The sequence below is a fragment of the Hemibagrus wyckioides genome, linkage group LG06 (genome assembly GCF_019097595.1).
Source record: "Hemibagrus wyckioides isolate EC202008001 linkage group LG06, SWU_Hwy_1.0, whole genome shotgun sequence".
Taxonomy (NCBI): Eukaryota; Metazoa; Chordata; class Actinopteri; order Siluriformes; family Bagridae; genus Hemibagrus; species Hemibagrus wyckioides.
In genome coordinates this window covers 9,771,781-9,797,072 of record NC_080715.1, presented here as the reverse complement: position 1 = coordinate 9,797,072, position 25,292 = coordinate 9,771,781, and the positions used below count along the sequence as shown (strand labels likewise).

At 37.2% G+C, this 25,292-nt stretch overlaps 2 protein-coding genes across 4 annotated transcripts in view; both read left to right on the top strand.

Moving 5' to 3' along the window:
* Positions 1 to 9,564, top strand: part of slc37a1 (solute carrier family 37 member 1) — a 22,537-nt gene extending 12,973 nt beyond the window's left edge. For both annotated transcript variants that reach the window (XM_058392014.1, XM_058392016.1), the window contains exons 8-20: positions 596 to 762; positions 846 to 898; positions 1,110 to 1,187; positions 1,277 to 1,405; positions 2,024 to 2,114; positions 2,265 to 2,327; positions 2,428 to 2,513; positions 4,486 to 4,534; positions 5,591 to 5,664; positions 5,774 to 5,852; positions 7,206 to 7,303; positions 7,389 to 7,453; positions 7,540 to 9,564. In XM_058392014.1, the coding sequence (XP_058247997.1) occupies positions 596 to 762; positions 846 to 898; positions 1,110 to 1,187; positions 1,277 to 1,405; positions 2,024 to 2,114; positions 2,265 to 2,327; positions 2,428 to 2,513; positions 4,486 to 4,534; positions 5,591 to 5,664; positions 5,774 to 5,852; positions 7,206 to 7,303; positions 7,389 to 7,453; positions 7,540 to 7,555 (1,048 nt within the window). In that variant the 3' untranslated portion in view covers positions 7,556 to 9,564. The remainder of the gene's footprint in view (positions 1 to 595; positions 763 to 845; positions 899 to 1,109; positions 1,188 to 1,276; positions 1,406 to 2,023; positions 2,115 to 2,264; positions 2,328 to 2,427; positions 2,514 to 4,485; positions 4,535 to 5,590; positions 5,665 to 5,773; positions 5,853 to 7,205; positions 7,304 to 7,388; positions 7,454 to 7,539) is intronic.
* Positions 9,565 to 12,458: 2,894 nt separating this feature from the next.
* The window catches only part of pde9aa (phosphodiesterase 9aa), a 33,106-nt gene continuing 20,272 nt past the window's right edge, over positions 12,459 to 25,292 (top strand). The window contains exons 1-5 of one of the 2 annotated variants that reach the window (XM_058392018.1): positions 12,459 to 12,716; positions 12,908 to 13,044; positions 21,731 to 21,801; positions 21,959 to 22,036; positions 25,190 to 25,233. In XM_058392018.1, the coding sequence (XP_058248001.1) occupies positions 12,982 to 13,044; positions 21,731 to 21,801; positions 21,959 to 22,036; positions 25,190 to 25,233 (256 nt within the window). In that variant the 5' untranslated portion in view covers positions 12,459 to 12,716; positions 12,908 to 12,981. Of the gene's footprint in view, positions 12,717 to 12,740; positions 13,045 to 21,730; positions 21,802 to 21,958; positions 22,037 to 25,189; positions 25,234 to 25,292 lie in introns of those variants that run through there. The other variant, XM_058392017.1, reaches the window with a different exon arrangement.

The window sequence follows — 25,292 nt, the reverse complement described above, 5'->3', positions numbered from 1 at the left end:
AAATATAAATACATTATATCATGTATTTTAAACAATATAAAATTTTGTTTAAAAAAAGTGCCTTTTTGATGAAGCATTTTTCTCACATTGACAATAAGAGATAAATCTAACCTTTCACCAAAGTAAATATATTCTCAGAAAGATCATTATAAATAAAAATATATTTTTGAAAAGGCATGTTTCACAACTGCTGACCCGCCTACAGATTTTCATGAACAAAATAAAATGTAGTTCATATTTTTTATTTTAAGGTCACTTTGAGGTATAAATATGAGGTGATCATAGAGGACAAATTTTTTTAGTCATTTTTTCAGTATGAGGAAAATTAGAGAATGTATAAATGAAAGGATACCTTAGTATGATGATCTCCATAAATCATTCGGATTACAATCTCTGTAAATAAATTTTTATAACGTGGAATATTTTTTTCTGTTGTATACATAATAAATAAATAAATTAATTAATTAATTTATAAGCAAATCAATAAATAAGGAAGTTATTAGACACATAAATAAGCAAATAAATAAATAAGTAGTTAAATAAATAAACACAATTTTGAAAATCATGAGATTTTGTGCTTTTTGTATTCACTCAGACGAGGCCTGATCATGGGGCTGTGGAACTCTCACACCTCTGTTGGGAACATCCTGGGTTCCCTGATCGCAGCATACTACGTGTCGTCAAACTGGGGGATGTCCTTCATCGTCCCTGGCATCATCATCGCCGTCATGGGCATCATCTGCTTCCTGTTCCTAATTGAGCGTGGGTGTTGTTTTTGTTTGGTTGTTAGTTTGTCTGTTGGATATGTAACCTTACTTATTGTATTCTCTGTTTTGTCTTTTTAGACCCAAATGACCTGAAAGCTGCTATGACTCAAAATGCTGTCAATAGTAACCAGGCAAGTACACACCGAATAATCTCTTCTGAATACAATATTGTTGTGTGTGTGTGTGTGTGTGTGTGTGCGTGTGTGTGTTGGCAGTGTTTAGACATCATGATTAGTAATACTAATGTTACTGAGGATCACTGAGGTCAGGAGAAGAAAAGAAATGTAAAATAAAACACACACATTATTACACGTTTTCTAAACTGTGTCGTGTCTCTGGCAGAAGTTGAACAAAAGCTGGAACGGAGTTAACGGCCATACAGAGCTGTACCTTCAGTATAAACAAGGAGCCAAAACACAGGTGAGTCTCCTACACTGTTGCCCGTTTTAACTGAAGAATATTTTTTAACTCACAATAACATGCTGTGTGTGTGTGTGTGTGTGTGTCAGAGCTCTGATACAGAGCTGTTGTTGGGTCAGGACAGTGCAGGAGTGTGTGTTCCCATGCAGCAGGTGGTCGTGGTGAAGAGTGAGGCCGAGCCGGGTGCCATTAGTTTCATGGGAGCTTTACGCATCCCGGTCAGTGACATCACACACATCTCTTATACTTGCTTTTATTCATTCCTCCATTCCCAGACAAAATTCTTTCATTCCATCCATCATTTAACTATTAGATTAATTTTATTCATCTGTCAACCAAGTAGAGGAACAAATTACATCTAACCATCTATAATTATACCACATTACAGAGTGCATCTATCTATCTATCTATCTATCTATCTATCTATCTATCTATCTATCTATCTATCTATCTATCTATCTATCTATCTATCTATCTATCTATCTGTCTGTCTGTCTGTCTGTCTGTCTGTCTGTCTGCCTATCTATCTAACCATATCTAATATACTATATATAATAATATATAATATTCCAGAATCTATCCACCCAATATTATGTAAAATTGCACAACCTATCCATCCATCCATATGAATGTACACAGTCCATCCATCCATCTATCCGTTCAGCCGTCCATCCATCCATCTGTGCTATATTATTTTAAATTGTTTCCAAAGTTAGCTCCACCCCATTACACCATTACTGTGATTGAGTGTGTATATTTTCTATGTGAGCGTATATTTGTGAAAATACTGTAGGTGATACAAATATTCAACCCTGTGTGTGTGTGTGTGTGTTTAGGGTGTTGTGGAATTCTCTCTGTGTCTGCTGTTTGCGAAGCTGGTCAGCTACACGTTTCTGTTCTGGCTGCCCCTCTATATCACTAAAGCAGGTGAGAGTGTGTTGGGTCAAGATGTTCTTCTTACGCAGCTGGAATGTGAAACATCTTTTTCTTTATTACGCAAACCTGTTAGACTGCTCTTTAATGGAATGCTGAAACACTCAGCAGTTTCTGATTGCATTGTTCTCCTGTGCGTCACAGCTCACCTTGATGCAAAGAAGGCGGGAGATCTCTCCACCCTGTTTGACGTTGGAGGAATCGTCGGTAATGGAGAGCTACCTTTGCTTTCTTTAACACCTTTAGGGATCAGGCACTCACTTACCTCTGACGACGTGTGTGTGTATGTGTGTGTGTGGGTGTGTAGGTGGAATCCTGGCAGGCGTGGTCTCAGATAAAATGGGAAAGAGAGCCACTACGTGTGCTGTAATGCTGCTCCTGGCTGCTCCGACAGTATGTACCATTTACAAGAAACAAAAACCTTGTAATAGAAAATAAAATCTAATTAATAAAAACATTAAATCAGCACTGATTTATTATATTATTATGATTTAACTATTCAGCTCTTGAATGAAATATAAACCTTCATATTTTTACTTGAGCTCTTTACACGAGTTTATTTTATTCCCAAACATTTTAGAGTAACACTGTGTTAAAATGTAGACGTGTCATTTTACAGCACTCTTCAGGCTTAAGTAAGTAGCCTAATGATTATGATGTAATTAATATTAGACCTATTCGACAGTCAGTTAATCTTCGAACTCATATACTACTGCAATGATTAATGAATACAACATGACAGGCTGTGGGCTTATCAGAAAATAATCAGCAGCAGGATGGTGTAATGCAGTCTGACATAAAGAAGAGTTACTGTAACTGCTCCAAAGATTACTTTCCTACAACAGCATGTCCAGAAGTGTTTTATTCGTTTTTTATAAGACACAGCAATTTGCAGACAATTACCTTAAAACTCTTTTTACCAGAGGCCAACATAATTAATTTTGTGGAGTTCATGTTCAGCATTGAATGTCTTTGTCATGTCAGACTCCAAAGTAGTGATTAATGACTTGTATGAAAGTAGACACTCAGGGCTTTAAGAAATTGTAGTTTTCACCTAGCCTAGTTAGTTTGTCCACCCCCCACACACACTCACACAAACACACACACACACACACAATATATTCATAGTAAAAGGTGATTTGAAACCCATTTCTGCTCTCTGAGATGCTTGTATTTAAGCCTCGAAAATGTGAAACTAAAGTTCTGTGTACGGTTATCCAACAGAGAGAAAACAAACGCCTCAGACTTAAAGCCAGCAGAGACCTGACTCATTTTATATCAGACTCGCGGCGATAAAATAACTCGTTTATACTGCTGGCTAAATAGAATGCCAGTGTACCGGTAGAAATGGTTAAAGAATCATATATAACGATACATGTGATGCACTTTTTATCCATTTATACTTTATAGCCATGTTTAATGTTTGTTGAAGATCCTAAAGGAAACCTTTATTTCTGATCATCACGGATGGTGAAACATTTGTTCCTTCACCACACTCTCTCTTTTGTCTTTCATAGTTAGATGAAATTGTTGTCATGAAACCAGAAAGATCTCATCCCATTTCAGAACAAGCTTAAAGCTTAAATATATATATACGTCTCCTTACAGAAAGATTCACGATATCAGTGACGACAGGTTTTATTCAACCATGTGCTGTTAGGCTTCATAATTCCATCTCTAACCCAACGTCCCTGTTAATATTTCAACAGCAAGCATCCATTTTTAGGATATATATAATACTTTCTCGTTATTGTCGTTACGTGGCAAAATAAGTTTCAGAAATGTTCTCACGTTTTTGTTTTAAGTTTCTGAACTACTGCATCTGAGTAGCTTGGAGGCAGCGATTACAATGAATGTTATTCTTAACCATCTTCTTCCTCGAATATTTGTCTTCACCTTTTGTCCTGCTACCATTTAACTATTAGTGAATCAAATATGTTTTAATGACATTGCAAAGTGTCGTATTGATGCTGAAGCGTTCCTTTTAAAATGAACAGGAAGTGAGTAGGAAAACATAACCATAGTGAGTGTGTGGAACAAGAAATAAATATTTCAAATCATTCAAAGCGTCTAATACCTGAACACTGATAGGTGGCCATACTTTAAGCAAACAATGTTAATGAACTAGTAAAAGTTTGAACTAAATTAATTGCTTCACCATTTATAGTGACAGTACAGAAATAAAGCCTTGGAGTTTTCCATGTGTTTGATTTATTTAAGGTACAGTTATACATATTTTATTTCATTTTAATTATTTTTTTGTATACTTAAACACATTTCAGGTCAATAGAGAGTAAAGCTGTTATCTGGAGACATTGTTGGAATTCCTGTGACTGATGAAAGTTAATTTGTGACTGTTTTCTAGCTTTATGGCTTTTCCATGATGAGACAGTTTGGCCTGGGACCCACGATCGGTAAGACTTTACTCCACTGTCTGCAGCACTAACATGACTGTGACGTAACATCTCTGTTATCAGTTACTCTCGTGTCCCTAAAGGTTTCATAGTTCACATCGTAGGTGTAGAAATTTCACCCAGAATTTCTGAAACGTTTGTGTTTTTTTATCAACTTAATTCAACAATTCAAATATTATGTTTATTATTTTATATATGTATATAATTATGTCATATATTTTGGCTCTAACTTTCTAACCAGGTGTCACATTCAAAAATGTTATTATTACTTATATTGATAATGAGCATGATTCCCACCACTAATCATAAAAGATGGAACTGATTCAATAGGCAGTATCAGTATCGGGTTAACTCCAGCAAAAAAAACAGTGGGTTGGATATCAGAAGATTGGATTTGGAAAAGAAATTTATTTTGGAACATATAAAGAACTTGACTACTTTTGTTAGTATTGATTGATTGATTGATTATATTACTATTTTATACTTCATTATTTTTATTACATTTACAAGGTGAAAGTCATAATTGTGTAAACTGTGAAGTGCTAACAAATAACATTATAAGCTTAGTAGCTTTTAAAGAAAACAGTACTTGATGGCTGTTAGTGTAACCCCCCCGTGTCCTAGTCACCAGAATGGGAGGTGGGCACTCTATCAAGGAGGCTAAAGACTGCAGCCCCTAGTTCGCCTCTTGAGATCAAGGGAGTGAGGTTTACCTGCACAGCACCTACCGCTGGCCTCAATTACTCTCATCCCCCTAAACATCACTCCCATCCGGGTCACAGCACCAATGTAACCCCCCGGGTCCTACTCGACACCGCTCCAAGCGGGTCTCGAACCCGGGTCTCCAGCATGGAAGGCTATATTATATGGTTATATTATATTATAATAATAATATAATAAATAATCACCTCCACTCAGTGTCCTGATATTCAGTGCATTTACTTGAAAGTCATATATGAGGCATATGATTGAGTGTGTGTTTAATGTAAATACTCATACAGTGTATTGTGTCGTGTATTAAACCTATATGAGCTGATGAACCGTGTTGTCTCACAGGCATGCTGCTGGTGTGTGGAGGCTTAGTGAACGGACCTTACGCCCTCATCACGACCGCTGTGTCTGCCGATCTGGTGAGTGTTCGCATGCTCGTGCCTTTATCCCTTTGATACATGCAGAAATATTTTTGGCTCCAATCTTACCCAATATTGCTGATCTTTTATCTTTTCAATAAAATTACAGGGCACCCACAAGAGCCTAAAAGGTAATGCCCGCGCTCTGTCAACAGTTACTGCCATTATTGATGGGACAGGTTCTGTTGGTAAGTATATCGGATCTCTGTCTGTGATATTTAAACCTGTATTAAGTGTTCCTCTTAAGAGGCCGGTTTCCCTTTTAAGTCTGATTCCTCTTTAAGATTTCGTCCTCATGGCGTCTCAGGGAATTTTTCTTTTCCCACTGCCTCTGGTTTGCTCATTTGAGATATAAATCTCCATCTGGATTTCTGTAAAACGTCAGTATATAGTCCGTAAAAGCCGTACTTGACTTTGAAGGTCATTAAAACCAAGAGAACAGCTGCTGAAACCAGGCTCTTGGGTGTTTTCTTTCAAATCTCATGATAATTTACACCTTATGAACAATCTGGAAAATGTTTTCTATGGAAACATTTGAGCTCAAAGTGTCTCTTAAGTGACAGAACACAAACATTTCTTTTGACATGTTTTATTCACCCTTTTCTCTAAAAACTACTCGAAATAAACCAGTCAGATAAATTAGAATTAGAATAAAGATGCAAGATCAATAAATGATAAGTAACAGAAGACAAATGTAGTTCAAACAAGTTTATCATCATTCCAAGCAAGCATGTCATTTTTAATTCAGTTCCATTCAGTTTTATTTGTATAGTGCTTTAGAAAATGTCACAGAGCATTTTTACAGAAATGGATAGACTCAATATATAAATTATACATTTTATATTTAAATTTATCCCTAATGAGCAAGTCAGAGCTCTGATGGTGGTGAGGAAAAACTCACTGAGATGATATGAGGAAGAAACCATGAGAGGAACCAGACTAATCACCAGCGCAATTATAAAATATAGTGATAGTATTAGTGATTGTTAGTGATATGATAGTGTTATTTGTTAAAAGTGCTACACAAATCAAATCAAATGAAAGTGAAAAGTGATTAAAAAAAGTGAGACTGGCCACTTGAAGTATAAATCTGATACAGATTTGAAAAATCTGGATCCAATGGAGAAGATGTTGAGCAAAATCTGAAAAAACGTAATGCAGCAACTGAGAAAATGTGTAGAGCGTTTAATTGGACATGTAGCATGAATGTTTTCAATAAGAAATACAAAAATCAATGATGTATAGCTATACAATCTTTGCTTCCTGACTTTTCAGACCCCCTTTGTACGTTGAAAAACATTTATAAATGCTTATAAGCTTCTTCTTGTAAACTTTATTTAATCAACATCTTTAATGAAGGTCTCATTGTATCTTGCGTAGGCCAGTTTTCACTCATTTCCAGTGTTAAATGTTGTCTTACCGGTGTATGTGTGTTTCATTACTGTAAAGGCCTGGCAGTTATAAAATGTTATGAGGTTTTTGTTTTGCTACAGTGCTATAAGCTATAAGTGTGTGACTTCTTGATTTTCTTTGTGGTATAGGTGCTGCAGTAGGCCCCCTGCTGGCCGGGCTGCTCTCTGCACACGGCTGGGATCAGGTCTTCTACATGCTCATGATGGCAGACTTTCTTGCACTACTGGTGAGTATGGTTTAGATCAGACGTGAGTGCAGTTACTCGTGCTCTCTCGTGTTTGTATAACGTTTATTATTGTGTTTGCCTGCAGCTGTTGCTCAGACTGGTGTTGAAGGAGCTTAGGGCAGTCAAGAACCGTCCGAGAGCATCTGTCGAGTGAGTTCATGTTCATAAAGCACATTTCTCTATATCTACATCTAAATCCAGCGCCTAAATCAGCGTTTTATTTTTCTCTATTCCAGACTGAAGGAGCACTGAGCACTTTGCACTAAACTTGAGTAGACTCTGGATGAGAGAGCCTCCTACTCTTCCCCAACCGGGACCACAGCTTGAATCTGTCCTCAGAACCAGACCTGCCCTTTGACTTGATTCTTTCCACTGTGCTTTGTGCCACTCTAACAGTGTAATGGGACAAAATTGAACCTTGAACTCTTTACCGTTGCTGTAGCCCTGAGTAGCAGCCTGTTACAATCCTGCCTTCTTATAGAGAGCTGAAACCCTGCTCTACCTACTGCTTCAAACCAATGAAGTCCTTTAGACATTTTGATCTACATCAGATCAGTGAAGAAATCGAGCATAGTAGAAATATTCATCACTGCCATCACTGTCTGTTATTGGTGTAAGTGTCCTTGTAGTAAGGTTCCGCCGAGTTAAATGGTACGAGGTACAGGTATTTATTTTGATGCTGTAATATTTATTCATGGAATACAGTAGCTTTTCAGAAATATACAGATATATAAAGGTACAGTGTGTAATTTTTTAGTTTCAGACATGCTTTAGGTCTGGAACCCTCACAATATTTGATGGATCTTGGTAGTTTCTTCACCTTAGACTGCTGATTTAATTTATTTCTGGCCCTGAAAATTGCTTAACAAAGCTCAACCCTTTTCACTCTTGAGGCGAATGCTGTTCCAGTAGAGAGTGTGAGGTCTTCGTGACGGCAAAGGCTTGTAAAAATGTTTTCATTACAGTTGCAGTTCCTCTTGGAGGCAGCGAGAGGCACTAACAGTTGCAAATTGCACCTTTAATAGTGTATTTTCACAGCTAATAAATCTATTCATGGGATAAACCTAATGGGCCTAAAAGATTAATGAGCTTAAACTGGAGATTCGAAAGCAAAGAAAAACTGGAGAAAATAGACACAGTGAGCACGCTTGCACATTTGGGCTTGATGAGTTTTATAAACCAAACCAGTCTGGTGGATTTCTGGTCTTTTCAGACTTCACATGCTGCATCAGGCGCATCCACAAAGTCCAGGCCAGGTATTAGACAGAGAAGACTCAGAAATGTAGCATACATGGCATGACCAAGACTAGGACTGTGTACTTCCTCATGTTGCTAATAATCGATGAAAGCGCCTACTTGGTGCTAACCAGTTTCAATAGACTTCCATTCATTATTTCCTTTTTATTTTTTCTGCCTGCATTTAAGTCTTTCTCCGTTTGCCTGCCGTCAGTATGTGGATGCTGTGAGTAGGAACAGTTTCTCCATCTGTACCACTAAATATCACCTTCACACGTGGAAACCGTACAGATAAATGTATATACGAGGGTGTTATTAATATATTGTTCTTCATTCACCTTTGCCTTTCTACAAACCAAAGTCTTTGTTATTTATATACAAAAGTTATATTTGGTTATTTAAATGCTGTGTTTTAAATGCCGTGGTCCAGAGTGCGTTGAGATTCAGTGTATATTGCAATTGCTTGGTTTTGTTTTTTAGGAGATTCAAATGTCAAATCGTTTTGCTCGGATGCACAGCGAGTGTGTGTATGAGTGTGTTCTGTACTGTGGTGTCATGAAGGAAGCCACTCGTGGTTTTATTTTTTATTTAATATATAATAGAGACATACACTGTTGTTTTTCAGTAGTGAGTGAGTGTACACAGTAGGCAAACACAAGAGAGCTTAAAACACAATTTGCCATTAATCTGGACCCTTGGGCTTGAATGCCACGATGGAGAATGATGCAGTCAGACCTGCCCTGTGACCCATCTGTGAGTGGACGTCACACTATAGATGGTTGAATGTATTTTTATGTGAATAAATCGCATCGAATTCTTTGCCTGTGTTCCGACATGACTGTGCCTTGTTTTTTCTATTTTATTGTGCTTTATATGGGTTTGTTTGTCATTTTCAGACTGTTTTAGAAACTCATTGCAGTAGCTGTGCACTGTGCTGGGAAGTCACTTTGTATTAGGAAAATTCTAAAAAAAAAAAAATGAATGTGAACAAATCACATTGTTAATAAAGAGAAATATCAACTGTTTTAATTGCAATATTTGTCTGATTCTTTACTGATTTAAAATGAAGTAGATATGGGTATGAACAGATAGTGATTATATTATTTCCACCTTATTAGATTCACTGACCTTGCTCATATTTACATTTCTAGCATTTGGCAGACAGCCTTACTCAGAACAACTTACATTTTATCCCATTTGTTTTTAAATAAAATGGAGCAATTGAGAGTTAAGGGCCTTGCTCAAGGGCCCAGTAGTGACAGCTTGGTGGACCTGTGAGTTGAACTCGCAACCCTATACTCAGTAGTCCAACAATTTAGCCACTAAGCTCCAATGAAACATTTCTGGCATTTGGCAGGCTTACAATTTATCTAGATTTATACAACTGAGCAACTCTGGGTTAAGGGCCTTGCTCAAAATGTCCAGCAGTGGCAGCTTGGATTCAAACCAGCAACCTTCTGAGCAGTTGTCCAACACCTTAACCACTAAGCTTAACTTACCCACATCTGCTTATATACCTTAGCACATTTTTTCCATGCAAAGTGTGTGCATCTTTCTCCATCCTCGCAGTCAGTTTCCGATCCACAACATTGCTGTTAGTTCATTCATAGTTCTAGTACATTCATTCAGTTCACATCCTTATACGGATTCTATCCCTCTTATGTTCCTCTCCTGTACTTGTAATAAAAACTGGCCTCCTGAATTTTTTTATTATTTATTTATTGGTAGTGGTGTTATGAATCTAAGCATTACGTCCTCCCTCTCCATTGGGGGAACTCCTACAATGCTTGGCTGTTGATTGACAAGGGTGGGGCACTTCCTGGGTGGGGAGTATAAATGAGAAAAAGAAAGGAAGATAGCTGAATCTCTTGTGTTTGAGCTTAAGAAGTGAATGTTGGTTAGTTATGTTGGCGTCACCACTGCCTGATGAGGATAAGTACTTTTCACATTTCTCCTGGTTTTAGTGTTTAGGAAGGATTTTGTAAAGTCTAATTTTTGTTGTTGTTGTTCATGTTTAGTTTTGTTTGTGTATGATTTGGCCTTCCCTACCCCTGGAGAAATGGCCTCCTGTTTGTTTGGTGGCAGACTGAATTATTCACTTTTTAAAAATCTTCATGTGTTAGAGGTTTGTGGTCTCAAATTCACATGACGCATTACTCAAGCAACATATAATATACCGTCTCTCCTGAATATGTGATCGTTGCAGCCAAAAATCCTTGAGTTTGCAAGAGCTTTTTTTGTGCCTACTTGAATAAATGAAGTGCAGGATTCTTCCTAATAAAATTTGTGATGTCAATTGATGAGCCTTGGTCCAAATTGGTGGAAATATCTGAGGAAAAATAGAAACATCGAAAAATCACAAGCTACTCTGAATATCGTGGAGTTTGCTTGATTTTCTGCAAAATTGTGAAATCCTGGATGGACTGAATATAATTGTTCTTTCTACCTTTTAACTGATTGTACATAGTAGAGGACAGTAGTCAGTAACTGTACATGTACAGAGTGAGCAATATGGTAGGTTTAACTCAAACTGGTAATTAGTAAACGGTTAGATGTCATACTACTCCATGTATTGTCTGATACACAAATTAACAAGTTTACTCTGTGAAATGTATTTAGACTTTAAGTTTATTACCGAATTAAGATTAGAGTTGTTTTTAGGATTGAAAAGAGCAGCATTCTGATCTGCTCTCTAGCCAAAGGTCAAGTGTTCGAGTTCTCACCTGGAGGTGACAGGTTACATCACACCAGGAAGCAAATGTATAGCACAGTTCATTTCTCTTCATATTGTCCCGGGTGTCTGGAAACAATAAGGAAACTATAAAAGTGCATACTTTCATCTTGTTGTGAACAATTATTCACAATAAACTGCTCTACGTGTTCACCCTCATGATTTTGCAGACACCCTATAGATCCCATCACATGGCTCTGGTTGTTAATAAATAAAGTTGTTTCAGATAACAGCTTGTTTTTACATGAAGTGAGAAATGGAAACTAGATATGATTTGAATACTTTTGCTAACCTGAATTCGTCATGTAGATTTCTTCTCCACAACATCAGAAGGATCTGGCCACGTCTCCCCACGGATGCCTCTCTCATGCTTCTGCAGTCTTTTATCATCTCAAGACTGGAGTACTGTGATCTTGCTCTTGGCAGGACTTTTTCTGCACACTGTCCAACTCCAGTAAATAGTCAAGAATGGCTTTTTAACATCTTAACACTAACCCTGTTGTGTTTCCGTCCTGATTTAAAACCCTGATGCTTGCCTACACGGCCCAAACCAGACCGGCCCACACCTACCTGAAGGCACTTCACTCACCTCTGCACTGTGCTGCCTTCATACTTGACTACACCCACTATCTCTCAAGATACAATGAAGACACTCACAAGCACACAGGTGGTGAAATGAATTTCCTTAGGCTGTTTGAATAGAGGAAAATTATATAAATAAAACTTGGACTCGTAGTGTTTTTGTTGCTATACCAACAAGACCCTACACTATTTGTACTAGCATGAGGATATGTCCCTCTTGCAAACGGTAAATGGCACATGTATGAAGTGTGTAGGAGTAAAAGATCCCTCAAATACATGACATGATTCTACTAAACTCCACTCCAACTCTCTACACCTTACATACACATGTTTCTAGACTCCTGTAGTTTGATTTTACACTAAAATAGAAGTGAAAAGTTTGTTTGTTTCTCTTTGCAGCCCGTACAAGTTTTCGTTTGTTTGTTGATTTGCAAATTATTTTATACAATTATTTTATTTTGTTTGAAGGTTTTTAAGTAATTCCAGTAAAGATTTCTTTATTTTTTCCTATTTTTATTTTATTTATTCTTTTTTTGTTGTTGCATGTTTTATAAATACTCTTTTATTTTCACCAGTGATTTCTGCATAATTAATTTATTTCCACATGCCAGGTTTTCACGTATAGATGAGAGTCATTTCTCCTTTTCACATGTGATGTTCACGTGATGTCACGCGCGCACTTTCACGCGGTGAAATGCACCTTCACGGGTGTTTCCACACGTGATCCCATCTTATTAACCAGATCCCAGTGTGAACCGTTTATGATCACATGCAATTTGCGTGATTTTCATTTTAGCCGGTAAGGTGATGGGATGGGTTTGCCTTTATTTTTGCTGTATAGAACGACAGTGTACATCATCCCAGGTATGAGGACACACGCAGTTTACACGTGGGTGGGGAATATCAAGGATGTGACCCTCGCGTAATTGTTTCCCCGTGCGCGCGCGTGTGCGCGCTGTGTATGCGCGTGTGTATGTGTGTGTGTGTCAGAGAGATGGGTTGAGAGCTCGATGTATTTGCGATACACTGCTGCTGCTCATTTCTTTTTTTTCCAGGCTGGAGTTCGGTCTGACAGAGAGTGAGAGAGAGAGAGAGAAAGAAAGAGGGAGAGAGAGAAGGAGAGAAAGAAATGGGCTCCGCGTCCTCCGCTTACAGGATCATCTATCTGGACGTGGACGGCAGGATTCAGAAGGTAACCAGGATGAATAATAATTTAAGGCACCGATTATTTTACAGCACAAATCCTCATGTCCTTTGCATTCACTGCATTCACAAAAGAAGTTGCTTTCATCAGATCAGACTTGTTTAGTAGCTATAAAAGCAGGAATTAAATTAAGTTTAGTGTCCAGTGGAAAATTAAAATGTAAAAAGGTCATCATACATCCATGTGTGTTATATATATATATATATATATATATGTTTGTATATGTGTGTGTATGTGCATAGCTGACTACAATTTTATACTATGCATTGATGAAAGTAATCAGTTATGACAGATAATAAACAAGGATGACATGATGCTGGATCTACTGTACAAATTCACATTTTGCTGTCATCCTGTCTCCAGTGCAAACCAGCCTACATGTAATACTTACCAGACTGTGCACGGTTCATAATCACATCATTGTTATATGGTTGATAAGCCTTGTCATGTCACGAACAAGGAAACTAGTAAGCATGCATATATATTTGCCTTTGCAAATGTTCAACTATAGTGAGCACAGTGAAATATTACAGTGTACAATATCCAGCCTGTCACCTGCAGGTCAACGAGCCTGATGGATACAGATTTTACCAACATACCGGTTCAGAGAGAAGGAAAGGTTAATAAGATCAAGGTTTACTGTTATCATAGCTACAGTGAAAACCAGGAGATAAACACCATCACAGCTTATATTTGATTCATACCAAATTACTGCATGCTTCATATTCATTTTCAAATTAGATAGATAGATAGATAGATAGATAGATAGATAGATAGATAGATAGATAGATAGAATTTTATTGTCATTGCAAAGTACAGGTGCAAATAGTGGAACTTGTGCAAATGAGCAAGTGCAGATAAATATGTACATCAATAAACAAGGCTATATCAGTATGTGTAAGTTGAATTTACAGCAGATAAAGTGTTAAGTGTAATTATATATTGTGCAAAAAATGTGTGCATTGTATGTACAACAGTAACAGCATATGGATCATGTGTGCTATAATGTCATATCCTACTTTTATACTGCAGACGCATCTGCAGTAGACACACAAAGAAACTGATGACCTGAAAATATTTGAACTAGAAAGTATGCCTTTGCAAATATTTTAGTGTAGCGAACAAAGTAGAGTTGTATGGAATACGCAGCCGGTCAACTGCGAGGCACTGAGCATTGCTTTATATTAACGTACAACGTCAGAAAGAAAAAAATTCTGTTCGTCCGTCTGTTGGGTCTTGATGGCTGAGAAACCAGGAGATGAACCCTGTGAGTGTAAATTAATATTAATTAGTTGTCATGTTATCTAATTATCATGTAAATTAATACTAATTATCAGCTGTTATGAGAGTTTAATGTTTAGATCTATAGATATACCATATGTAATCAGATTTGTTTACATTTTACATTTATCATCAGTATCTATATACAGTGTGTATGTACAGTAGGTTGGAAATATCCTGGTGTACGGTTTGCTGTGTCTATATAAGGTCATATACAAAAGCTAATTCTATTGTGTGTCCTTACGGTAAATCAGAGTCATTCTTCACTGATCTCCACTCTTTAATAGTCCCCAGTCATCTCGTAAAGTTTTGGTTTGTGGCTGGTGGTTAGACTTCATAGACAATTAGGGCTTTATGAACACTTTTCTTGGTGTTGAATTGGGTTATTATCAGGATCAGGACAGCGTTATAAAGTTTCTTGTGTAGCTTTTATTTTTTCCATGACTGCTTTCATGCAGAACGTTTCTTTTGTGCACTGTGACCATAATGAGTCTAAACGAGTCTATAATCATTGAAAATTATATCATTGTGTGCTCTGGATTCCAGCTGACTTGCAGTCATATTTATGTAAATGAATTGGGTAGGATTAACCAAAAAAAAAAGAAAAAAAAAAGTTCGTCATCAGTTCTGCCACCTACCATTCCTCCTACAGTTTATTCGGGGTGGGTGAGTGATTAAAATACACTAGAAGAGATTGAAGTATCCAGTTTGCCTCTAAAAGCAGCTGAGAGAAAGACCCTTCGTGGATGTTGTGTCCATTTAATATCATCTCGCAGTCATCTGACACAAGCAAACAGGGACACTCCGTGTTTTAACCACTTAGATATACGGAAATGAGGTAATGCTTTCTCATTTAGTGACTGCAATCTTCTGGACTCAACCATTCTTCTAGTCTTGGGGGTGGAAGCTGATACCAAAGTATTGCGTGGTTCATTTCATTTACATGTTCGTTACATGTTTAAGCTACCTTATCAGATCATTTCTACTTCATTAAAGTCTTCATGGTTTTAAAGCCGAATTCCTTAGAATAGAAAAATAGGATGTAACCCAAGTGGTTTGGTTCCCCCTCTGGGCATAGTTAGCCAGTGTACTGTATGTTTGTTTCTCCGTGAAAATGATAAGGAGTCAAATTAGACACAGCTCAGCGATTTGCATTTTCCATTGTCCTTTTGTTCAGTCTGCATTCAGCTGACCGTCTGCATTTTTTTTATGTAGAATTCATGTGATAGAGATAATAGTGATTACTTAAAACTGTGCTGTGTATTTGTTGTAACAAAATGTCCATGGCCGTTTTAAATTATGTTAGATTTGCTAAGAAAATGAATACAGCGGATATCAAAACCTTATGGTCAAATTTCAATGAATTAACAAAATCCAAAGCTAATACTTTGTCTAAAATATGTCTTATCACTTGCTTGGTTAACATTCACTGAATCAACTATCCCAACCCTGGTCCTGCTCTGCGTATTTTTTCCTGCTCTAAACTTTCCCATGTTGACCTGGGATGTAAGGAATAAAAACTATGGGCCATAATGTTGTAGGAAAATAATCAACTATGAGGTGATTAAATCCATCATAAAGTGTATTTTGAATGACACATACTGCTTATCCATTCACAGAACCAAGCTAGTTCCTGATATCACTTATATTAACATCTATAAACAGCCTTTTCTAGTCTCTCTTGACCTTAATGAGAGAAAGTTACTGCTAATATGTCGCTTTCATGTTGTATTTAGTCTTTCCCATGGTTGAAAATTTAACTGCAGCTTTACCTCTGACTCTTATTATGCGCTGATATTGGAGACTCCTTCCAACAATACTAAATAAAACATTTAAAAAAATCTGCTTTCTGTACCCATCCCTGTGTACATCGTAACCAGGAGTGTTGTGGTGTAATGATAGTTATTTGTATAAACTTAGAAAGTGTGTTCTCTTTATAGGTCTCAATAAAATCATCCAGCACTTATGTCCTTTAAGATGATTTATACGATCTTTGTGTTATCAGTCATTCATTACAGTTAAGTAAGTTAGATAAACATTAGGTTTTCAGAATATTCCATTAATTCATGTGTTTCTTTCCGATATGTCTCTCATGCACATCTGTATGTAAATGGGACTCCAGCTGCAACTCGGCGTTTGCTCCAAATAGGGCGACGCAATCAGCATATTAATGTCCTCGGCTGATTGAAAGACAATAGGACTCAGAAATGTTACACACTCGTACACAGGTGCACACTCTCTCACACTGACCCACCTCTACATCGTATATAAATGAGTGCCAAGTGATGACACAGATATTGCTGCTAGCAAACCAAATGTAGTTTTACATCTCAAGGGCTCTTCACTCAGGAAAATTCACTAGTAATCGTTCCTCTAGAGGAGATTAGAAGCAAGACAGACTGGAAAACTGCAGAGGAGTATATTCAGGAAAAAAACAGTTTGAATGTCCAGGAAACTGGACATATCGATTTATCAAAACGTCTCTCTCTTCATTTAAGAGATTTATCACTTTCATAGGGGTGAAGTTGTGGGTGGGATATTAAGGGAATACTCCAGATTTTAGCCAAAACCTCTTTCTACCCCATTTGTAGCATGTGTATGATTATCACATATAATTATTTTATACACCTGCACTGATTAGAACCTCTTTGTACACAAAACTTGCTTATACTATAGGTCGAGGGGCAGTTGTTGATTTTGTCAACGAACAGTCTGTAGTTTGTAGTTTTGGGAAAATGTAAATATATATATATATATATATATTACTGAATTACCTTTTAATGTTTAGCTTCATTACATCCTAAGAGCTATATCATTAGAATATAATATTTGTATTGCAGTTCTAAATTTCTCATCTATAGTCATGGATATTTATTAATAGAATACATAACTGCCCTCAGACTTCAATTATAATCAAGTTTCAGGTTCTCTGTCTGGTTCTCCTGTACAGGGAAATGTATTGCAGTAATCACAGAGTAAAGAGTAAACAGAGTTTAGGTTACAAAATGCTGGAGTTCTCCTTTAAGGTTTGTTTGAGATGTCTGCAATCTGAGAGTATTTTGAGATTTCACATGAGCTGATTTCCATATGAGGATCTTGATCATGTACTTGGTCTGTTTGGTTTGTGTGATTGTTGAACTGTAGGTAGGAGCTGGAGCTGTGCTTCGTGCTGTCAACTGTCAATCACTGCAGTTGGTTCTGTCCAAAACACCTGCTGCGTCAAGAGCTCTCAGTCCTGACATTCGCACAAACACTCTCTCTCTCTTTCTCTCTCTCTCTCTCTCTCTCTCTCTCTCTCTCTTTCTCTCTCCCTCTCTCCCTATCTCTCTCAGGTGCTTTAATAGCATGACAACTAATTATACATTTGTATTGCCAAGTGCAAAGGAAGGGTAATGCAAAAATGTAGAAATAAAATGAAATACAAAGAGAAAATAAATGACGATGGATGCAAATGATGTACATAATTAAGGACAAAGTTGTCAACACTTACAGAACAATTGAAACAAGAAAATAAGTAAAAAATTACAGAATAAAACTAAACTGTAAACTGTAAAAAGTAAACTGTACTTTTCTTACTAATAAAGCAACAACAATAACAAAGAAGAGCATACAGCAGTTAGAAGAAATACAAGGTCAAGGCAGATCCTCATTTTGCTTCTCTCTCTCTCTCAGAACAGTAGAGATTGCAGTTAAGTTTACTGATAATATGATCAATTTTACATTGTGTGTGTACCAATTCATTGTTACTTATAACAAAAAAATTTATTGGTTGTGTTCACAAATCTTTTTTCCTTCATTTTTGAAATAGCAACTACGTTTTTTTTCCTCTCTTTCTGTCTTTTCTGTGTGTTTGTTTGTGTGGCTTTTGCCCTATAATTTTATAGGAGAAAGGCCATCAGTATCATAATGTGGTATTTTTCTTGCCCTGGACAGGACAGTAACACATATAATCCCTTTTTTAGTAGCTCGTTCATATTATATGGGAGAATCAAATAAAAATCTAATTTTTTCAACTGATGTTTATTGAAGATATAAATCACAAAAGAGTGTCATTATCTGCATTTGGTTAAAGTTTTCCAGCTCTTGACGAGCGTCCGGATTCCATTTGGAAGAAATTTGATTATAATCTAATTTATATGACGTTTAAACTACTCGCATTATTTCATTCGGCTCACTCTGGGTACATTCCTGACAAGTTTCATTAAGCTCACAGAATACTCTGTCCGTGTTCAAAGTATTGAAAGAGAGGCAGCAGGAGAGCGAGAAGAGGAAAGAAATAAAGCACATGCCTGTAATTCCTTCAAGGTTTAATATTCTTATTGATCTTTTGTATTGATTAAGTTTCTTATGTAAACCTGGCTCTTTTTTTCTTCTCCCTGCCTACCTGTCTGTCTGTCATTCACTCGCTCTCAGCGCTTGTCTCCCTGTCTTACTCTCTCTCTCTTAGTCAGTCGCAGTGCTACTTGTGTTTGGCACCTGCTTTTGTAGCTTTGTCGTGCCTGTCTGCGCCATCAGAAGCACACGCTCCGGTCTGATTGGGTCTCAGGGTTGCGTATAAAAATGACTGGATAGCTCATCGGTTGAAAGCACTCGAGTGTTTGTGTGTAAATCAGAAGAGAAGAGATCGATTCCGATGTCGCGTTTGGAATTCAGCAGGAAAGATGTGCACGTGTTGGATGGAGGCGCTTGACAAGTACATTATTCACACACTAGATTTAAAAGTGTGTCAGATTATCATATAAGACATGTGTTATGTGTCACACAGATAATACAGATATTATATTATATGCTGTTTAGATTGACGTTAAATTCCAAGCATTCAAGAAAGTGATGTGGGTGTTTCTTTCATTTTTTTTTAAATCTGTTCACTGTATATCGAAAAAATGAGAATTTTTGTTGTCTTTTAAGAAATTGTTCAAATGTAGGCTGGTAAAATTATATTTTGTTTGTTTTAATATGTTTTAAATGTAATTTTCTTTATTTCAACATAATTTACTCTATACTATTTGACTGGGGCTGAACAGACCCTCATCTACCCCACCCCCTGTTGTAAATGAACATTATGTTTTGTACTGAGAAAGCCATTTCCTAAAGATGCCCATGCAATGGTAATATTTGAATATTATTGTCATGTTAAACTGTCTTTGCTGCCTAGCAAGAGTCACTGTGAGTTAAATTATTCTAAATATATATATATATATAGCACCAAGCTATACTTTTTAATCCTGTTTTGAGTCTTGAGCACCGAAAATGCTTAAGCTTGCTACAAACTAACAGGGTTTGATTATACAGACACTGAGATCTGTCTCTCTCAGCGGAAATCAATTATGACAGATGGCCAGCCGTGTCCTCTGGGACATCTAGACATGAGGGATCCTTAGCTGTGATTCGAACCAAAAGTCAATGACTCTGTCATTTTAACCCTGGAAGATCTGAGTCTGTGTCAGTATGAAAATGTATTTTTATATGTTTAGCATATTTCAATGCATTTTATTATATTTGTGATGTACAGGTTGTTAGAAAAGTCTTCACAAATAGGGAAAATGAATACTTTTTTAGCAAAATGTTATGAATCTATTCCATTGTTTGCTCCCTGTGTGTGTGTGTGAGATGTGCTTGCCATGTTTCTTGTTAAAGTCCATGGCAACCTTCGGACCGCTTGTTTGAGACAGCTTACACACACACACACACACACACGTAACGCGATAGAACAGGCTAGGTGAGACAAATACGGTTTTAAAATGAATTTAAAAGCATGCAGCTATTAAGCATTCCTAGTGTATTCTACAGTTTATTGGCTGAGCTGATACTAATGATAGCAAGTTTGTTCCTCATCAATACTAATGAAAATAACCAAAAATTACATTAATGGAATGCAATGTCTCAGGTTAAGGCTCTGGGATGTAAGTCACAATTGGGTCCTTGTGCAAGGCCCCTAACCCTCCCTGCTCCAGTGGTGCTGTACCATAGCTGCACCTGTTCTCTGAGCCCAACCTCCAAAGCTGGGATATGTGAAGAAAAGAATTCCACTGTGCTGTAATGTATGTGTGGCGATAATTAAGTCTCCTTGTTCTACTGATATTGCTATTCAAAATGAATAACCTGTTCGGCATTAAACATTCAGGTGCACAGTGGAGTGCATTGCCTTTAACAGCGGCAATGAAAAGCACACACACGCAATGCACTTGGTCACTAGCCTTTGTTCTAAATATAGTGTTAATGAGTTGACTTTGAATGCATTAGCTAGCTACTTTATGTACCTTGGGTTAAGCAGGGTTACAGTGTAGAAGAGTGAGTTTTTCATAGTGCTTCTATGCATCTGTAAGTAAAGTACATATCATTTACACTTGGCAGATGCCCTTATCCAGAGTGACTTACATACATCTCATTTATACAACTGAGCAGCTGATGAGTAGTAGACCAAGGTCCTAACCATTTAGCTACCCCTTACCACCATTATCTTCATTCCATAAAAAATCATTTGTCAATAACTGATGGTGGCTGAAGGTTAAGAACAATATGTCTCATCTAGCATTGCCTAGAAATCAGGAAATACATCCAGATTGCAGTCATGTCATGTGGTCATAAGTGTGACGACGTACACTAATGATATAGTGTTATTGTATGAACACAGGTAAATAAGCATGATGGCATATGATGCTTATTTACCTGTGTACATAAAATGAAATGTCTATAGGTTTGTTATATTCTTATGACCGCTCCAAGTGCTTATTTATGGATGAAAACTATAACCCATGTATAAGACACCTAAATATCGATGTTTATTTCTTTGATTATGCTACAGTTGAATCTCACTTCACTTTAATCTTGTATAATTGTGTCTTCAGCTTGTTTTAGATGAAATCATCTACTAAACATATAAAGCGTGGTGCAGATATATTTTTCCTTTTCATTCTGTCTTTATAATCTACGTCAGGTGTGTCAGTCAGGTAAACAAGCATGCTTCAGTTAACTTACCTGACTCAACTCTTGGACTCTTTCTGGTGTGTTAGAAACCTCAGTGCGGTCGAAGGTCACTGTTACCCATACAAAGACTTTAATTGACATGAAGGAAGGAGATATTAAGTAGAATTTCAGTTACAGTCGAGTGCAACCCACTTTTGTGTGCGTGTTTATTATGATTTGAATCTGATGTCTAAAAGCTGATTTCAGCTTCAAGGCTGTGTTGTATAAGCTTCAGATCCTTTCAAGTAGGTTTTATTAAAGTGGTGATGTACATGGACATAGTTCACATGCCATAATTTAAAGCTTTCTTACTCTTATTGGCTTTTTTTTCTATTGATGCCATGGCTTAGGGGGAAGTGGTTTTAGATGTTGAAAATTGGATTGATTTGCTGAATGAAACTGACCTTACTCTTTGTGCCTCTAATAGGTGGTTTTCAGCCGGTTCTGTAGTCCCTGTGATATCAAGGAGCTCTTTTGCACAGCCATGGGGTTGCCCAGGTAACGCGTGTGTATGTATGTGTCTGTGTGTGTGTGTGTGTGTGTGTGAGAGAGAGAGAGAGCGAGGTTGAGAGAGAGAGAGAGAATTTGTGTGTGCTTGTCTGTCCTCTTTAGTTGAAGTGTTCCCATATTTAGCATGCGCATCTGCTTTTGACAGGAATACATCCATTTCGCTCCTGGACTCTACTGGAGCTATGGTCTCCATCGACCCCACCATGCCGAGCAACTCGGAGAGGTAATCACCCCCTGACCCCTCTCGCTCTTTATCCTGCATTCCTACACTTAATCCAGGAAGTGTATTTCAAATGGAAAAGACATTTTGAGTCAAAAAGTCAAAAGACTTACAAAGCCAGGTTTACACTGTAGGATATTCAGATCAGTCACAGGCACAATCATACATGGTAAAGGATCATTTTTGTTTGTGAGATCAGTTCAGTGGTTTTAGACTGTGTATTATCATATATGATTACACAGGGGCAACGGTGAAACGCGAAATAAAAGATATTGAATTTAATAGAAAAGCTGTTTGTTGAATTGTGGCAACAGAGATCATGTCTCGCATGTCTCATCAAGGTCACAGATCATGACACGACAGTTACAGCTTCCATGTGTGTAGCTAGCTCATTAGAACACAAAGGCTCTGGACATAGAGTTTATTTACTAATATGACACCATGAAAATATTTTTAACTGTAGCTTTCCAGTTAAACAGTCATGGGGATGTGGTAGCTTAGTGGTTAAGGTGTTGGATTACTGATCAGAAGGTTGTGAGTACAAATCCCAGGTCCTCCAAGCTTGTTTAATCTGACATGATGAACGCTGTGCCACACAGAATTCTTTCTGGGATCATCTTGTACAGTTTGACAAGTAATAACGTAAAAGCACACTGGAGTTACACAGCATAAAACCGGCTTTAATCTGTCAGAGGCTGACGTTACAGAAATAATATTTGTTCATCGCTTTGTAAGCAAAAGACTGGCTTACGAATATTTGCGCTCTGTCACTACACCATCAATTACATTCCTTCTCAGGCAAAAGTAACATTATAGAACTGTTCAATTAATTCAACACAATAATATCTAGCTGTATCTCTCACAGACTAACTATATGGATCATCAGGCTAGAGGAGAGAAGGTATAAAATAAAAGAGAAGAGTCTACAGAATGGGTGTATTTGAGAGGAACATATGGATGAATCCATTATTGAGATGCAATTGATTTTTGTTTTAGTTTTTGATACTCGATCTAAGAAAACATGTGTTTAACATAACCCTTATCATGTATTATTTTTACAGGGTTTCTTTTCTGAAAGTTTTGACATCATCAATCAGTAGCCTCTCAAATGACTCACTATGTACACTAGTGTCTAGCACTTGTTGGCCCTGCCCCTCTTCCTATACATAAGCAAAGCTGTGAACTCAGAGTACATGAAGTGTACAACATTTTATTCAGTTCAATAAGTGCATCATCTGAGTACTTATATAGACTTTGTCTGGTTGGAATTTTCAGTGAAACATACTACTCTCACTAATAATACCACATAATGGTGTTGAATAGTGGAGAAGTAGGCGATTTGGGACGCACCTAAAGGATGAGTGAGAGAGAGCATACTTCTGTTGACTTGAAGAGAAATATTTCAGATATTCCATAGGGGTGAATGTGTTCAAGTAGCAGACATTTTTTCTGAAACTCTACTGAATGACTTATTGTTGTAAAGGATATTTAAAAATACCTTACCATACCCTTCTATAATGAGGCATGTGACTGTGCTCAGAAGTAACCAAGCATATCTGAACTCATGTTCATAAGTCATTATCATACATCTGTCGATACTGAATGATTCCGATTAGCTGTTTCTCTTGGATTTTCTTCACATGTTCTTGGATTCCTCTGACTGTTGAAGGCAAAGAGCTTACAAATGCATGCCTGATATTTCACTTGCTCAAAGATATCGATTAGGTGAGGCATAAAATGGAACGCCGTAAAGGCCTCCATTAAGAAATGGAGAAAATGGGACACCACAGTGACATTACTGAGAATGGGACATCTCTCCAAAATGGATGAAAGCACAAGATGAAAGCTTAGCAGAAAAAACCCTACAACATTAAAGGAGCTGTAGGAAAATCTGGCAAGAAATGGTCACTCTCTACATGTGATAATCTCTTTTAATCTTTACATGTCTGGGCTGGTGAATAAAAAAATAAATAAATAATAAGAATAAAAAAACATCTAAGCTCAACTAAATCACCCTTAAACTGTTATGTATCTGATGAGTCTAAGGTGGATCTTTTTGGGCATAATAATTCTTCAAAATCTAAAAAGTCCATACAGTTTTGTATTTGTACAGAGAGACATTGTGCTTAGTGTTTACATTTATATAAGTATAATGGCAGTATACTTAACACAATGGATTTATATTAAATGTTGTCTTCCTCAATAACACAAGAATGCTAGCAAACATCAGCTAGCTAGATGTTTGTGTTTTGGTTTATGTTAATCAGCTAGCTCTCAAACATTAGCAAAGTTAGCATGCAGTTATCCTGCTTAGCGTTTGCTAACATTTCATTCACTGTGTTTATAGTAAATATTTAAAGAGCCAGTATGAATAAATTATCTCTTCCCTGTTCATCTCTTTAAAAGAGAAAAACAAAACTGAGGCTTTGCTTGTTATGGGCTTTTGGTTGTTTGGTTAGAAACCTGCAGCCATGGTTAATAACTGAGGACATACCCAGAAAATATGATGGATTAAACAGTCTAGTTATACAGTTTTGAATATTAACTTAATATGTTATTTAACAACAGATGAAGGCAAGGGCAAAGCTGGGGAATTTTCCAGCAGCTGAATGAGTTTGAGGAAGTTTTAATGTAGCACAACTTACCGAATCTAGAATGCTTGTGTCAGGTCATAGATACAGCTATCATCCTCCAACATCCCCCCCAAACACACAAACACACAAACACACACACACACACACACACACACACACACACACACACACACACCACAATTACTCATAATTCACCAAATGCATGTCTTTAGATCATCCTGTGCATATAAACAACTCCTGCTTGTTAAGATCTTTATCTTAGCTGAAGGTCATATTTAAAACGACCATGTTTACACAATAGATATTATCAGTCATCCACATAAAGGAATGAGGAAGGGGCTCATCTACATGTAACAGTCATGAATCATCACAAGGGTGTCCCTGAGCCTGGCAGCAACAGTAGATGCAATCAACACTAATCACTACCTAAGGCTGAGACAGAAGCCAATCAGGGCAGTCATACTGCGGATAGGAAGAGCGCTCACAGAAAAGAGGGCGCCTTTTGGCGTGACACCAGCTGCTTTGTAACCAGCTTGTGTTTCCCCTTGTTCTTTTTTTTAAGGTCACCATACAAAGTGGTTCCCCTCACTGGAGGACAGCTGGCTGGTGAGTTTTATACTATGTTGTTTGTTAATGTTTCTGCGCAAACATACCTGGTTGTTCAA